Raw genomic sequence first — 18,248 nt, 5'->3', positions numbered from 1 at the left:
GGCTTATTGCAGGTAAAATTAATTTTAATCATGTAATACTTACTGTATATTCTCACATATAAGTCCATTTTCATATAAGCTGGACCCCTCCCATGAATACATAAGACATTAAATAGTTCATGACCTGCACATAAGCTGAATCACATGTCCAGCCATATTAAAAATCTTGTTATTCCTACTCCAACTTAGCGGATGGTCATAATCACATAAGGTTTTGCTACATGAGGTCATGGTTAGGCATGAGATCCTGTCTTTTGTGATCCCCAATAAAAAATATATAGCAGAAGTCAATAAGAAAACTAAAAAATGTTCATGTTTAGACCTTGTTCTACAGATAAGCAGACCTACCTTCCTCCAAGCTTTTATTTTATCCAAAATTATTCAGCTTCGAAACAAATATATAAAGTTCATATCACTATTGCATAGCTTCTCTTTTTCATGACGAAAAATCTAAGTAACTTATGTCAATGGATCCTCCTAAAGATAGAATTTTCAATAGAACAGGTCTCCTGTTGCACCTAATATGCCCCTATCCATAACAGTCGTCTTTATCAAAGATGACGACTATACCAGAACACCAGAGCATTATGGGAGGAGGCATTCAACAATAGCAAAGTGTAAATATTTTACAATTAAAATTAGTTTTAACATGCACAATAAAGTACTTTTTTCCCCTTTCAGTCATCAGCCTTGACCTTTAACCTTAAACTTAATATGGTTCTTCTTTACGGCAATACCAAGTCATCCAAAAAGTTTGTTCCAGGTCTGAAACAAAGAACTAATGTTATTTTCTGGAGTCTTTCTTTAATTCGGTCAGTGACAATGACCTTTGGTCTTTTGATCACAAAATCAAAATGCATCCTTTCCCCAAGTGCATGCCATTCACAATGTTTGTCCAAGCATGTGATTAGAACAAAAATTAATGTGCCAAAACCATTTTTCTGCTTCCTTAGCTGACGTCCAAGACATCCAACAAGCTTGGTAGCTGTAGATGGTGGACAACACTAGTTATTGTGCTGAAATAAAACAGATGGACAGATATCATAACAAAAACAAATTTTAAACTGTACAAGAGTTTAAAAATCTGCTATAATAGCAATAATATAAATACTCATACCAAATTCCTTATCCACCTCAAGTGAATGTTTTTATTTAATTGTGCCAAAATGTTATTTTTCCAAGTTATAGTTAAAAAATGTCCAATATATTTTCAAAAATTGCTGAAATGGCCTGAAAAATCTAACATGTCAACTAATCAAAACTATCCTTAAGTTTTGTAAAATTTCATGACTGAAGCCAAATGTTTTGTGCTATTATGCTAAAATAGTTTCAGGATGAATGTATGGAGGAGGTAGTGATCTAAAGACTTGCAAACAGAAATGTCAAGATGGACAGCAGCAGGCAATGTCTCTTTCGGGTATCAGATTGTGGGCATAACAACAATAAATCCACCTACTAATACTCACAGGCACTTAATCCAATAATAATAATAAGATACAGAGTTTAAGTATTAATATGTATTAATCAACTGATTTATTATCATTAATCCAGTCATCATTATGAATTTTCTAATAGGCAATGATATGCTACATGTAAACGAATAACTGTTTTATTAAATATCAGTTCACTGTAATATTCATGAACACTGCCATAAATCCTTTCACACAAGTCGAGTTCTGTCATTGCAGAGAATTGTGTACTACCTTGCCAATCACTGTAATCATGATTCACAGCAGTGCACTAATGATGAACTTGTACTGCACATTTGTAAAAAATGTGATTTAGGCACAAATGTAGTCAAGGTACTTAAATATGTCACAATCCAACAGAACTTCTATGTTAAACCATTATTTGACAATGCATATTTAAAATAAACTCTGCGTTTACATCCGAACTGGTTTCATATGGTGCAGAAAACTTGCTGTGTGACACCAAACAAAAAATGTGAGAGTCCCTTTAAACTCCGATCTCAATTCTATTGTTACTTGATAACAGAAGTTTATCTTTTGTTGTACAAAGAATATAAAACTATTCCTAGCAATCCAACCGAACAGTTAATGCCAAGCACACGTCTGAACAATGTGACCACTCTGCTGACCTATTGCGTTCAAGTCTTGGATTCAGCCAATGTGGGTATGTGAGAAAGCCTTGCCAGTAGCTTCTCATGGGTCGGTGGTTCTTTCCGAGGTTTTCCCAGGTTCTTCCTCCACCATTAATACTGGCCACCATGTACAGCCTATCATGTGCTGAAAAATGGCATTAAACCCCACAACAACATCAACAACAACAGACCTACTGCAATAAGAATCACAAACAGTGCATCCCCAAGGGGTGCAAGACTGTGAATCAAAAATCTCCTTGGTGTCAAAACTGGGGGATCAGAATGAGTAAAAAAAAATTTGGTATCAAAACCAGGGGTGAAATTAAATGTTTGGGGGTCTCTGAAGCACAAATGAGGGTAAAGAGAAACAATGCAAACAATCAAATAACCATTATGTAAAGATCATACCTCAAGCAGACCATGGATCTTCTCTCCAACTGTTCTAATTTCTGTGTACCGCATGTTCAGCCTGTTCTCCCTGTCATCCAGGTTGATGATAGTGTCATTCTTCTCTTCTTTCCTGACAAAGAGAGGTACCTTACTCCATGTGGCCATCAGCTTTCTGACCTCCTCAACATTGTCTTTGGTCTTCTGTACTCGTCTTTCCAAGTCAAAAACCTTGTCACGAGTTTCCTCAATGTACTTCCAGATGCCTAATAATCACAAATTATCCAGTAAATCTGCTATCAGACGGAACTATTAAAGCATGTGGCAAGGGCTAAGAAAGAAAAGAAATACCTTCCAATAGAGCTGAATTTATCCAGTAAATATGCTATCAGACAGAACTATTAAAGCATGTAGCAAGGGCTAAGAAAAGAAAAGAAATATCTTCCTAGAGAGCTGAATTTATCAATATCATACAATGGCAAAATGAAATGGCTGACAAGATGATAATTTTGACAATGTGGCTGCCAAAGAGACTGTCATGAAACAAGTTCAAAAACTAGAAAATGGTGGGCAATTAATTCTTAAACATACGTTCCTTGCCTCTTCTTAATCACCCCTCCCCCCCCCCCCGCCCCCCGATCCTACCCAGCTTCTGACTATGAATATCAGAAAGAACTGGAACTACTGAAAGTGGCCGATTCTTTGCCAGAAAGCTGTGCTGACTCATTTGTGGAGTTTAGCAACATTTTTCAGCACATGATAGGCCATACATGGTGGCCAGTATATATGGTGGAGGAATAACCCCGGAGGGCCCTGGGTAGTACCGCTAAATCAAAGGCAGCTACTTGCAAGCTTTCTCACATACACACATACCCAAAATTAAAATCGGGTGAAACCAAACTATAGTTACCACTGAACTGTTAACAACCCTGTTCCATATCAGTTTTATCATCACTTTCAAAGATATTAGAAGGACATGTTTGTGATGAATTTAGAAACTACCTGAAATCATAACATTTGCTACGTTCACAACAATCAGGCTTTCATAAAGGTCATTCATGCCAGACTAACTAAAATGGTGGATGATTGATTAACTGCAATAGATCAAGGTAACCTTGTAGGCACAGTGTTTCTTGACTGTACAAAGGCTTTTGACTTTGCAAATCACACAAAATCCTGCTCAAAAAGCTCAGCATATATCAAGTTAACCATGAAAGCTTAACTTGGTTTTGATCCCATCTTGAAGGCAGACAACAAAAAGTTTCTATTTTAAATAAACTTTCAGATAAGAAACTGATAAAGTCAGATGTTCCACTAGTGTAAGATCTTGGACCATTACTCTTTCTGCTGTACATCAATGATTAACCATATCACATTAAGCAATCCACCACCAACATGTTCGCAGATGATATTATATAACATTGGATCACAAGGCCATGAGACTGGTACTAAATTAAATAAAGATTTGGTAAAAATATACATCTGGTCTGAACACAATGGTGTGTATATAAATGCAGCCAAATCAAAAGCCATGATCATAGGTAGCTGAGCAAGAGTAAAAGCTGAGAAAAATGATTTTAAAAAGTAATGATAAAAGGAATGGATATACAACAGTCTGAAAATGAAAACTACTTAGCATCATGATAGACAATATCTTGTGTTGGAAAATGCAACTTGACAAGATCATTAAAAATGTTAACTCACTGCTTTATCTCTTGAACAGAATAAAATCTTATCTCCCTCAAGAACAGAAAAAATAATTATACAATAATTCTATCATGCCACACCTAGAACATTGTTATTCTATCTGGGGTAACAGTGGCACAGAAAATCAGGAAAGATTACTCAAATTTCAAAACTGAGCAGCTGGAGTTATTCTTGAAGCTGATTTAGATACATCAACAAATCTTTTTAAAACCTTAAAGTGGCTTCTATTTCAGCAGAGAACAAAATTTCAGAAGGGTTTACTACTCCATAAACCCTTATATGGTTTGGCTCCTGATTACCTTAAATGTAAAATTTTAAATCTGTTAAAACTGTACATATGTATGAACTATGATCCATCTCAAACAACAAGTTTTATTTACCTTAACCAAATTCAGAGTTTTATAAGAGTTTTGCATTTTCTGGAGCCAAACTATGGAATTCCATACCACCTTATACAAAGTCAGTCGACTCATGCCAAGCTTTTATAAAGCTTCTTAGTCAACATCTACAGATACAATCATTTGTATGATTTTGTTTAATTCAGTACTACTTTTTACAATATTGTTATCATGTACTCACCTAATGTTTTACATAAGTTTGCTACTACTTTTTGTATGAATCCTGTATGTACTCATCCTTGAAACCTTGTACATATTTTATTGTTGCAGTAGATTAATTGTCTAGTTTTTAAAAGGATGTTTTCAAAAGACACCTCATCTTGTAAAAATTGTGCATTATGTATATATTTCTAAAAATGTCATTGTAGAAGGCCTCATGAAAGACTGGTCAGTTGACCAAATGAGTGTCTTTAAATAAAGTCAGTTTTATTACTGACAAGGAATAAAGCTCACTTCTTGCCTTGCTTATGCTAAGGAAAAGAAACAGACCATATTAAGGGTAAGGCTCTAAAAGGAAGCTTCACTCAAAAGGTTTCTAATGGAGTTCAGATAGCATCAAAACATGAAAGATTCCATCTAGGCATTACTGAGATATCGGTCTCCGAGCTCAAAATACCTGACGAGATCAGAATGATCAGAAAAAGGGTCTCTGACACACTGACAGAACCTGTACAGAATTTGATAGTGTTAGATGGGGATGCCCTATAGCTCTTATTAGAAGAAATAGTGCATTCTCTTTTCTCAAAGAATAGATACAAAAGTCTTAAGCTAAAATGAAACAGCACAGCTAAGATAAATGCATTTTCTACTACGTCCAATACAAAAGATTCTCCACTATGCAGCACAAACTTTGGAAGTGGATTGCCTAATAGATTCAGTTTTGAAGCTGTGAGACCTGCATGAAAACTAGTCTTGGTGGATCAATCATTTTGAAAGGAGGGAAGCATTAGGTGTAGAAAATCTGGGCTGCTGTGCTACAACAGTTTACTCCTCTGTGTTAATCTTCTGGATTCTCATGATAGTCCAACGAAAAATAAGAAAATATTTAATACGATAGCTATGGCTAAGGAATCAAGCTGGGATCACATTCTTTTCAATTCTGGGCATCTAATTACTAAATCAAGGAGGGAATATTTAGCTTGGCAGGGGATGGGGGCTTGATGTCCTGGAAAATTAGAGCAATACAAGAGTAGTAGGTAACGTACTAATGCTTCAAAAATTACTTTCTTTAGAGTTATTGTGCGTGTGATATTTGGATTTTAATGTAGCTTTAACAATTTTCCAGCCATATCACTATGATGTCTGCAGTGTGGCAGCTTATAGTTATGTCTAGCAAACGGACATCATGCCGCAGACTTGTAGCATGATGTCCCACCCAGTCACATTATCCTGACACCAGGCCATCCAGTCCTAACACTAACCTCCTGGTGCTGAGTGCCTAGTGAGGCAGTTGTTAGTATTATTTTTATAAGTCTTTGGTATGACTTGGCCAAAGTTCAAAATTATGATCACCCGCATCTGAAGCTGACACTAGTGCTCTAACCCTTTAGAGTACTGTTATTGCCCTTTGTAGTTTAATGCAACGTATACTGTATTTCATGTATTTTTTTTACACAAAAGAAGTAATTATTCGTCTCAGAGTATGAAAAATTATATGCAAAAATAAATAATTACTTTGTGGTACTGAGTAAGAAAAATAAAAGGATCCTAGTTAACAAGATCTACGAGACATACAATACTTGACATCTAACTGTACTTATGTCCAAAATAAATGTTCAAATTTTATTTCATTCTGCTCTCACCTCAACAATCCAACAGAAATAAAAATAAAAGTACTCAAAAAGACTTGTTATCAGTGAACAAGAGATAGACAGACTGCAGGAATTGTGTACAATTTGTACAAATTCATGCATTTGAAGAGATGTCTCTTGCAATCTCAGTACACGTTAGTTTCAGGAGAATATTTCAAAACCTGTTCCAGATACCTCTTTGAATCTCAGTAAACTTTGGGATATGTGATCCAGATTTGTCATCTGATATTCACACTTCTTCAGTTTCCGGATCTGTTAATTTTTTTATCTGTTTGTTGTCCATGCAGCCATTGTTCATGCTTAAGTTCCTGTGTGAAAACTCCAAAATCATTTAACATGTCTATGAAACTTAGTGCACATATAAGACAGTGATATAGATGTAGCTTGGGCTATTAATATTTCTTAAGTTTAAATATTTTTATACATATTTTTTTTCTTCATTATCCATCCATCATTGGTAATTTCAGTTGGGAAGCAAAACTCATGACTGAATGTAACAATTTATTGATATAATCTACAGTACAATTGGCACCATGAGAATTTTGTGTTGATATACTGTATACATATGTGAACTACTGGAATGTACTGATTTACATAAAAAGTGGGACCATTCATCAATGCAGTAATGCTCAAAGATAAAGTGTTATGAATAAAAGCTGAAAAAGCAAGAAATCTGAAGCAATTTGTCTCTCCAAAGAAACATTAATAACTATGGCCCTGTTCCTTCTCTATACACCCCTGCCTCTGCTGTCTGGGGATATATCCAGCCTGTGCCCTCCTCATTTTTAACAAGGTCCTTTAATCCAACTGGAATTTGAACTCCAGGAAAATAACCTGGAAACCTCACTGAAGATTACTGTTGTCATAAAATGTCCTGGAATTTGATTTAAAAAGCTAAAACTTGAAAATTATGTTATTTTTTTCAACTGCAATTTTGCTGTGAATGGCTTTGCAATGATCATCATATTACTTTGGTGGCTTTAGTTGAGTCTGGTAACTAAGAGATTTTTTTGTCTTCGACTGCAGTATTGTTGTTGTTGTAGTGTTTAACGCCATTTTTCAGCACACGATAGGCTATACATGGCGGCCAGTATTAATAGTGGAGGAAGAACCCGGGAAAACCCTGGAAAGAACCACCGACCCACGAGAAGCTACTGGCAAGCTTTCTCACATACCGACATTGGCTGAATCCGAGACTCGAACCCACGCAGGCAGAGGTGAGATGGCAGTGATCTGTAATGGAGAGCCCTTTAGACCACTCGGCCACTCTGGGCTCCTCTGCAGTATTGTATCTTTACTCTAAGTATATGACTTTAAAAATGATTACTGAAATTTCTTCATTTTTTCTTTCAAATCTGGAAAACAAAAATCATTTTGGTGCAAGAACCCTGCATATAGGAATCCTTGTGCCTGTTCATCTCTTTATCCATCATTGCAGCACATGATTTCATTATTGCTACAAGTCCAATAGTTGCGTTGATATGAAACTTGGAAAATAATGTTATATTCACTTGATGATATGAACATCACCTTGCTCACACCATGTTTATAAGAGTTCTTACTCTTTTTGACTTGCAGATGAACACAGTGCACGAATGAAAGTGCAAACATAACTATGGTCTGACTATACATCCCCGTTTGTTTGTAACCCCCTACCAATTTTTCTATAACGAAAATGTTTAATGTGATAAAAAGTGCACAGAACTAAGTCAATTGAATCACTGATTTATAATTTTTAAACTGACTGTAACCAGAATGGCACTAATACTGGCATCCCCTGCACCTTTCATGCTTAAAGGACTTTCCATACTAACACAGTGCCGTATTGTGTACACTATGGGCTAGTTTATTTCCATCAGACAACATAATGACATAGTTCATCCTATTCGGTAACTGCCGGTTAATTCCGTAAATTACCATTACGTTGAGAATTTGGAATTATATCCTTTTGCACACATGAACATAGAAATTAAATCGCTTGTTAAATCCATGTGAAAAGCAAATTTGTTGTTGTCATTCTTTTCCTTTGCTTGATTTGACACTGTCCATATTGGAAGCAGACAACATATGAATGTACATCTGTAATCACGCATATACCCCTTTGCCAGAAATGGACTTGTCCAGAAACTGGAAATGGATCTCGGGCATGTCCGTCTATTATATTGAAAACTTCCGTTAAGCGTAAAATGCGCAGACAATCAGGAGTTAGGGACTCTCTACTCACAGACAGGTTAAAAATTGTAAATCAATGAATGAGCTAAGTTCCTTGCACTTTTTATCACATTAAATGTTTCCATTATTGAAATCGGTGTGTGTGGGGCGAACAAACAAACAAGGATGTATAGCCAGACTATAGTCTCACATTTTGTGAAAGTTGGTATGCATTATGGGCATCATCTGAAGATGCACATATTGATATTTATGATTCTGTAAGAGTCATCACATTATTTGACTTGGATTTCTTTTGTGACAGAATTATGAGAATGTAGCTTTTCGTGAAGATTTTAGTGGATGCGCATGTAAACCAATCATTGTACTCTCACTTTATTCAGAAGAGCTGTGTCTGTTTTTCTTAATACAGAATGATTTCATCCATGGATAGGAGTAGGATGCAGGAGGATCGGGGTAAAATTTACATGAGAAAATTGCTAACTCTTCTTCTAGTTGTAATTCCTCTTTTCGATGTGAAGCTGCGGCTGCTATTCTTGCTTGCTTTCAGTGGGGATATTACTTGGACCTTCCAACCATTAAAATTTTACTGCAAGGCTTACTGCAGTGTTGCAGTATTTCTTAAATGATGGACTTTCAGAACAATACTTCTACCTTTACCTCATATAATCGCCTTTGGACACCTCTACATCATTCTCGTGGAAGTGAATTTGGATGTCCGCTGTAAACATAGCCATTTTGGGCTAGTTTTTGGAACACCACCTTTGCGGAATAACCCCAATTAGGTATAACATTCATTGATGTGAATGACCATTGCATCAAATAACATAGTCCGTTTAAGCCTTAGTTGTAATCTACTATTTAAAGTGACTGGGTCGGATTTTCCACTCTCCAAAATGGAGGCCGCTAATTTTGATCAGTACATTCTGGAGTTTGCACATTTAGAATCCAGACTATGAAGTCTTCAATAACTTCGGTAAAGGCTCAGATGCTGATGTAGGCATTATTCAGTTTTAATAATTGATCAAATTCAGGTGATTAATAATGTAGATTTAGACAAAGAACTGGTAAACTTTGAGTATGAGAAATAACAGCTACGGTTGGTCACATGGCTTTACTGGCTTGACAGTGAACGAGTTCTCTCAAGATTTTAAAGCACATTAAGAAAATCCCAGGAAAATAATTATACAACTATAATGATCCAACTTTACTCCTAAATCTTTCGACGTATAATAGATGTGTAACAAAAATGTAAAATGGTTAAAATCGATGTTGACTGTTACACTGTTGTAACAGTTATTGTTGTTATTGTAGGATTTAAGGCCATTTCTCAGCACAAGATAGGCTATACATGGTAGCCAGTATAAATGGTGGAGTAAGAACCTGGGAAAACCCTGGAAAGAACCATGGACCCACAAGAAGCTACTGGCAAGCTTTCTCACATACCCACATTGGCCGAATCCTAGACTCAAACCCACACAGACAGATGTTAGATAGCAGTGATCCATAATGGTGAGCGCTTTAGACCACTTGGGACCCCTGCTGTAACAGTTAAATGGCAAGTCTATCTGTATGTAGTCTGCAGTCAGACAGGTAAATTAGCTGTCAAGTTCCTAGTAATGGGCCAGCTGAAAGTTTGCAGTGTGATCCCCACTATAGCATGCTTCATTATAACATGAACTTGATCTAAACTGTACTGGAATTTATCTATTTTGTGATAAACAAATCACTTTTTTATTCTGGTGCTACCAGATCAACCAGATGAGGCACATCTCATAATGTATCTTTTGGATGAAATAGTGTCCAACTATCGGCCGCTCCCTAATAATTAATATATTTATTTCCACTGACCTTTGCATGTGGATGGCAAGCAAAATTCCTCTTCTTTTCACTCAGAATTAAATCCTCATCTCTGTCAGAACAGAACACCAGTGTACTGATTGTCTATTGGTCTTTTTACAAAAAAATTCTAACACATGCATGGAAGGCAGAAGATCTACTTGTTGGTCTATCTAATAATAATGTTACTGAGATAAGCTGCAATCGAGCAACTTTTTCAAGCAGAAATATTAACTGCAACAATCGACCAAATGGCAGCTAATTTCTTTTGTTTTTACAAAGGTACTCAGAAAAAACAATTTTCCTGAAACTTCAAGCAAAATGATTACCTTTGAAGCACAGATCATTCTATATAAATACTAGGCAAATGAAATAAACATCAGCCTACATCCATGGTCTACAAGTATCTGATGTTGCCAGCACAATAAGGGACAGATATCTGTTTGGTCCTCCAAAGCCGTCTTATAGCGATAACTTCAATAACATATGCACCCTACATCATTGTATCGACTACAGTCTTCAGTAAAAATAAGTAACCTTTCATCAAAGAAGTCAGCATCAAACTTAAATAAAAGCAATGGAATCTGATGGATTGTTACATTTTCAAGAGTGAGTGGAAAACGCTTTTTGTGCCGTAAAAGTCATTTTTGTAGGAAAAAAATTATGCTTACGGTCACTACCAACAGCAGCTAAAAATATATTTCCAACCATGAAACAACTGTAGTGATTGTTTAGTATCAAATTAAATATCGATCAAATGGACTGCCATTTTTAATATGTGTTATTTGTGTTTTCTAACAGGATGCGAGTAATACATGAAGTTTATAACATGTGCTTTATACTTGAATTCATGGATTTATCATTTGCATATACAGTACTTAGATTATGGATTGTACTACACAAATGTAAGTTGTCAATATACAAGTGTTTTTCAGCCTAATTTGTCTTCATTTAATCAAAAACACATATTTTTGTGCCCACTTGTATTACCCATGCACCCACCCATATTTTAGGTAAATGCATCATATTCTCAAGCTGATTTGGTTGGTTATAATACAGTTCAGTCTATAACAAAGTCAGGGTCTATGGACCCTAACTATTGGGTTATAGCAGGGTCACACTGTATTTCACATTGGTTAGGTCAGTCAGGTGAGTTCTCAGAAGAAATAAATTATTTCTTCATTGGATAGGTCTGGTCAGGTGGGCTCTTTTATGATGTGGGGCAAGTTTTCTGATTCTATGTCTGTGTAGACGTAGATAGGGCTGGACAATAATTTCATTCTTATTTCATATGGGGGCCCAGAGTAGCCGAGTAGTCTAAAGCACTCTCCATTAAGGATCACTGCCATCTCACCTCTGTCTGCGTGGGTTAGAGTCTCAGGTTCAGCCAATGTGGGTGTGTGAGAAAGCTTGCCAGTAGCTTCTCGTGGGTCAGTGGTTCTTTCTGGGGGTTTTCCTAGTTCTTCCTCCACCATTAATACTGGCTGCCATGTATAGCCTATCATGTGCTGAAAAATGGATTTAAACCCTACAACAACAACAACAACTTATTTCATATGTCCTTTTCTAACACAGACACAGACATTGGCAAATATGTCTGCAGACATATTTAATGGGGTTTTTTTTTAGACATTATTTGAGAGGAACATTTGCTTGTATTATCAACTGGTATTATAAAGTGCTCACTGGACTGAAATATTAATCTGTGACTACTGTGTATATATTCAAAGGAGTTCTGGACAATGTTAATGTGATATATCAAAACAGTTAGCAGACAAGCACATTCCAGAATCAGGAATTAATTCAGAACATAACCCCATGTAAATACAACTTTATTTTGAAGAGTAGCCATAACAAGATTTCCAAGAGGGTTGCTGTGGGAGCCATATCGAATCTAATATTGGCAGTTTTCATTTAAGACCAACTAGGAATCATAAGAAGTCTTTTAGTAAAATCGCCATGTCAATTTGACAATGGATGATAGGCCATTCCACACACTCTTCATAAAGTAAAGTACTGCCATCTATTGGTATTAATTTAATTGTGCCAATACAAACCATCACTGTTCCAGTTCAATGATTCTTCTGCCTTCTGCAGCTGCATATCCAGATCCCGAACCTGACCCTGGATCAGTGGGAACTCAACATCAAGTACACTGGTCCTCACTTTGTTGTATAGATTTACTGTCAAATCCAAGTTAGAGATGTACTTCCAAAGTGTACTGTGTCTTTTGTAGATCTCATCAGCACACATGGGAATCTCCTCTCTTCCTCTGATCTCCATGTACTTTACTTCTCTCAGAACAGCCACCAGCTGTGGATTAAAGTTCACAGACAGAAGTTGAGTGTCAGGGTCTCTGGACAACAAAGGCTGATGTAGGTTGAATGAACATGCTGCTTCAACTCCTTCATTCCATTCACTGTAGACTTCTTCATCCCATCTTTGTCAGAATAAAAGGTCACAATAAAAACTGGTACAGACAAATGAATTTTTTTTGGATAGAATGAACAATAAAGTTGCATGCCATTAAATCAGAATCATACTTTGAAAGTAACCGATGCAAATGCAACTTCATTTAGTTAGGATAAAATGGGGTAAAAACATGACCTGCCAACTTCTGCTTTAAAAATTATATACCAAAATAGCATTAAAAAAAATATACCACTGCAAACACATATCACAATTTACAACCTGATGCAAAGTAAAACAATATAAAGGCAAACGCATCAAAGTGATTCTGTAAGTCAGAAGATTAACAGATTTTTTTTAAAAAATGCAGTAAATTCATAGTGGTTTATGACAAACTTAAGTTCAACATCAGCTGAGGGTTTGTGACAAAATGTGTGAGTAGACAACTGAATAATAAGACCTGAAATAAAATTTGAAAAATCATCTTTTCCAGTTTTCACCATGAGTCCATTATTTTCCTGCCAGCCCTAGATACTTTTTCACCCATCTTGTAAGATCTTACAACTATTCCAGATTGGTTTCATAAATTAGGTTTGAGCAACACTATTAGGCATTATTAAAGTTATCTTTCATTTGTGGCAACGTCTGTTAAGCATCTATTAGATATCAGCCTGATGGCATATTCCAATAATGACTATCTTGAATATACAAGCTTGACAGATCATTCTATTTCAGAATATACAACTGCAGTACAACTTTTCTGAGCCATGAGTCAGCTTAAACTTAAGACAGCATTTCCTATAGTACATTAGCACACTGACTGGATCCTACCTTACTTCTCCTGGTATAAAGTCAAATTAAATCAAAAGCATAAGAAAATTACATGAATGTGCATGATGTGAGCGCTCAGATGCACTTCATAAAGATGTCGTTGGTATGTTCAGGTGTCTGCTGTGAGCTGCCTTGTAACACTGTCAGCATTGCATTCCATAAATGCAAGTGAAACAAAACACCAATGATGCTAATTTGATACAGATATTGATACTTACAGTGAAAAATTGGTATAAAAAGTTACTTTAAATGGTCATGAATCATTATTAATCATTTGCATTTATATTATTTAAATTATTTATTTATCAGAGTGATCACTTGCAGCCATTGCTTTGTATCTGCAGGAAGGACAGTGCAAGGGATTCAGGTGCTCATCATCTTCACTTCAGAATCTGAACCCAACCCTAACAAGATTTTCCTAGCTATTTCATGTGTTGGTGAAATAATACCTTAATACCTCCCAAATATAATGTAAGAGATAAAACTGGAATTGTTTTTTTAAGTAACTATTTTGCATTCTTCTAAAAATTATTTAAGTAAATGACAACTTTTTCAGGGGAGGGGGTAGTGGTAAACTGTGGAACTGGTGATCGAACTAATGATCACTGTTTAGTCCAGGTCACTAAAACATTTGTGAAACATTTCATGCAAAACAAAGCACAATGGCAATGACCACGGCAAGTTATGCATCTGATCAAATGAAGCGTGCTGAAACGGTTACGGCTGAATCAGAATCACCAATGGCTAGAAGTCATCTGACCAGTTCACAGGTCTAGGTCTGACTGCGGTCTCTTTTACACATCTTGGGACATACTAAAATATGACAAATATGTCAATACATTTAATATGGCACCACCCTAACATTAACATTCCTTCTAAAGATGATAAGAAGATCCAATTTATATGTGCCTAAATAATGTATTTTTTAAAAGAACATGAATTGCAATGGATATCAATTATTGCCATATCTCTATTATTTCACTCTTAAATACAAGTAGAGAAATCCTTTTATCTTACTAAATTATTTCTGAAAATCTTATTTATCTGCACTAAAGCCATTGTTGAGAAAGGTCACAGAAATTGCAAAAGAAAATTGAGTGATGCAGTTTCAAACCAGTTTTCTCAAAGTGTTTTTTTAAATACTTCAAATGTGCATTGCTGTGTTAGTGATATCATACCCAAGGGAGATTACACACTCTGAGTATGCCTTGGCTGTAGTGCGCTAATCATATTCAGCTTTAAATATGTTGCTAAATTTGACAGTAAGATTCCACAGAAGCAAATTATTTATTCAGCCTGCACAAAACTTTCCAGTTTAAGTTCTTCCGTATTTAATTCACCATGGCCACAATGCATATATACCATTAAGATACTATTTTCTGAAAATGATTACATATGTGCCTCATCCAAAAAAGATAAGACTGCATAAAGCAAGAGTAGTGAAACCCTGCTATAACATGATGGTCTGCACCAGAAATTGCTATGTACTTTAATATACAATATCCTAGACCTGCCAACCCTAACAAGACTCATTCAACAAGGCAGTTGATATTTTTCTCCAGATGTTTTCCCAGTTTCCAGCAATGTGTAACAAAATAAAATATACTGCTATTGTAAAGTTGGAAAACATGTCATTTATAATGCTTTGTTTTCAAAACTAAAGCAGTGATTGCAAACCATTTCCTTCATTCAGTCACAGAGACCTTGTCTTCTTTATTTACCTTCTAATACTGAAATTCAATAAGGTTCTCTTTACTCCAAGTATAAACCAGCCACAAAGTTTGGCAACTGTAGGTGGTAAAGAATATGAAAAAAGAAATTGTTAACAGACAGATTAGATAAAGCATGACACATCATGCTCTGCATGATAGTGGGCATACAAAATGGAAAGAGGGAAACAATATACCTGCTGATAAGGTTAAGCATTTCCTCATACTTTGTGAAGACAAGCTTGACCCTCTCCTGCTTCATGATGCTGTTTCACGAGGGAAATAAAATAATTCAAACTTTATATATTTTAAATTAAAAACTAAATAGTTTGTATACATAGTAAATGTTCTCATTTTTTAATTCAAGCAAAAGTCATTACACAAGCCATTCTAAATTTTTATCTTCACAAAATCCATCACACAATGCATGCAGTCATAAGTGATAATAAACAAAATTCTTTTCTCCCTACCCTGATAAATGAAAAATATTGCAAAATATTTCATTAAAGTTATATGATCTAAAGCGTTTCCAAAGGTAAAACAGCAACATTTTAATGGCATACAACGTTCCAATGTTTGATGCTAGCTTTCTAACAAAATTGTTAATTTTCCTTCTCATTCCTTCCAAAAGGTATAGCTAATTCTCATACAGAATGTGATATCCCTTAAGAAAAAATTGAAGTCGACAAGAATGTTATGTTCTATTATTAACAACAACAGTCATATTTGATGGTAGATTATCACCATTGGTTTAAATTTAAACTCCCTTCATGCCAGAATGCTCTGTTAAATTTGGGCAATTTTTGCTGAGCAGCTTCGAAGAAAAAAGATGAAATTAAGTTTTGTCCATTTTAGTAACAAGTAACAGCCATATGAGATGGCAGAATGGCATTTATTGTTAAAATCTGAAGGCCCTTTATCCCAGGATGATTTTGGTAAACTTTGCTCACATTCTACTATACTATGCTTGAGAAGCTGTTTTTAGTTTTATTTACATTTAGTAACTGTAATCATAAATAATGACAGATCAGCATCATCTGTTCAAAACAGAAAGCCATCAATGCCATGGTGCATCAAATTTGGGTTAATTATATTGAGCAGTTTTTAAGAAAAATTGTTTTAATTTTGTCCATTTTTAATAATGGCTACCAAATACGACTGGATCTGCATCATTTGTAAAATCTGAATGACTGTCATCACAGGATGCTTTGTGTCCAATTGGGTCAAATTCTGTTGAGAGGTCCTTGAGAAATTGTTTAAAGGATTCTCTATTTATATTAATGGTAGTCATATTTGATAGCAAATTGACACAATTTTAACAAATTCTGAGACCTTCATACCAGAATACCTTCTTTTAAATTAGATAAAATATTGGTGAGCAATTTCTGTGAAATTATTTATATGTTTTTCTATTATTTTTTTTTTGTAGCAGCAGGTATATTTCATTGTGGACTGGTATCAGTTGAGTGATTTATTGTAGGCCATACGTTTTATTTTTTTATTCATAGTAACCATGTCTTTATGTAACAGTCAAGAACCAATATACAACGAACAAACCAGGACCATTTCTGTTAAATCTAGTAAAATTCTATTAGTGGTTATTGAGAAAAAGTCATTCAATCAGTTTCCAACATTTATATAATGGAGGCTACATTTAATGGTGGACTGGAAAATATTTCAATAAAATTTAAGACAGCTTCATGCCATTATACTTTGTTTTAAATTTGATTATATTGTGAAAAGCAGTTTAGAGAAGACATAAAAACAACTATGAGCAGACACTGCATAACACAATGACCATACTTGGATTTATAGGACAAGGAAGCTAAAAAGCACTGCAATTCATTACACTAACATGTGATGGTGGCATAGATCACATCAGGCTCCAAAACAAGTAAATGTGTACATAAAGTTTCATGGCAATCCTCCAAGTAGTGTAGGAGGAGCAGCTTAAGAAACCTGTGCAAATACATGACATTAGACAATGGACAACAAGCCATCCCAAAGGCATCTTCTGGTCTATGACCAGTAAAGATAAACACTGCAAGAAATCTCAGGCACCAGTTGCACTAATGAGATTGCATAATATACACGCATTATGCTACAAAAGAGGCATTAACTCAAAGTGAAATTGAGGGAGCAAAATGATCAGTCAACAATGCATATCTTCAGGTGAATGATAGCAGTCAACCAAAAACTGTTGGACTAGCACTAATGAGTGTCATACAATAAATGAGTGTCATACAATACATTAAGCTAAAAAACATTAAAAAAATCAATACTGTGGGTGCAATGTGATTTGTCTGTATGTGCATCTTCAGGTGATTACCATACTATTAAAAAAATTTAATCAAAATCCATCAAAAACTGAAGGACTAATTGCATTAATTAGACTGTATCATGCACTGCATTATTCTACAAAACAAGGACAATAATTCTTAACAAAAACTGCAGGAGTGAAGTGATTTTTTCGATATTTCTTCAGATGAGGACCATAATAATTACGAAGTTTCACGGTAATCCATTAAAAAAATTGAATAACTGGGTTTACTAATAAGATTCTGTCCAAGCATAAATCTCCTGTAGTTCTTAATGGCTAGCTGAAAGTTCACATAAAAGTTATTTGCTGTTCACCACTTTACACACATCAGGAAAAATCTACCCCATTCCTTTCTTCACCAATATCAAATAAATTAATTATCTATAACAAGAAATATGTCCACATGACAAAGATGCCCTTATTAACAACATACCACGAAAACCAACACCACATTTGAAATATAAGGATAAAGTCCGAAGTCAAACATGCTATTCCTCAGTGTAATGTAAATGATGAAAAAGTAACAATCAAAATTTTATCTAGGCCTTTTTGATCCTTAACATCAAA

General features: G+C 35.2%; 1 protein-coding gene across 1 annotated transcript in view; it reads right to left on the bottom strand.

Moving 5' to 3' along the window:
* LOC149775161 (dynein beta chain, ciliary-like) overlaps positions 1-18,248 on the bottom strand; it is a 315,340-nt gene that overhangs the window by 227,678 nt on the left and 69,414 nt on the right. The window contains exons 10-12 of the mRNA XM_089944132.1: positions 15,559-15,627; positions 12,470-12,852; positions 2,510-2,754 (exon numbers count right to left, since the gene is read on the bottom strand). Of these exons, the coding sequence (XP_089800258.1) occupies positions 2,510-2,754; positions 12,470-12,852; positions 15,559-15,627 (697 nt within the window). The remainder of the gene's footprint in view (positions 1-2,509; positions 2,755-12,469; positions 12,853-15,558; positions 15,628-18,248) is intronic.

This window comes from Sinohyriopsis cumingii, chromosome 19, assembly GCF_028554795.1.
Source record: "Sinohyriopsis cumingii isolate HCF-2022 chromosome 19, ASM2855479v2, whole genome shotgun sequence".
Lineage (NCBI taxonomy): Eukaryota > Metazoa > Mollusca > Bivalvia > Unionida > Unionidae > Sinohyriopsis > Sinohyriopsis cumingii.
The sequence above is the reverse complement of the archived record's forward strand: the minus strand, read 5'-3'. Positions and strand labels throughout refer to the sequence as shown.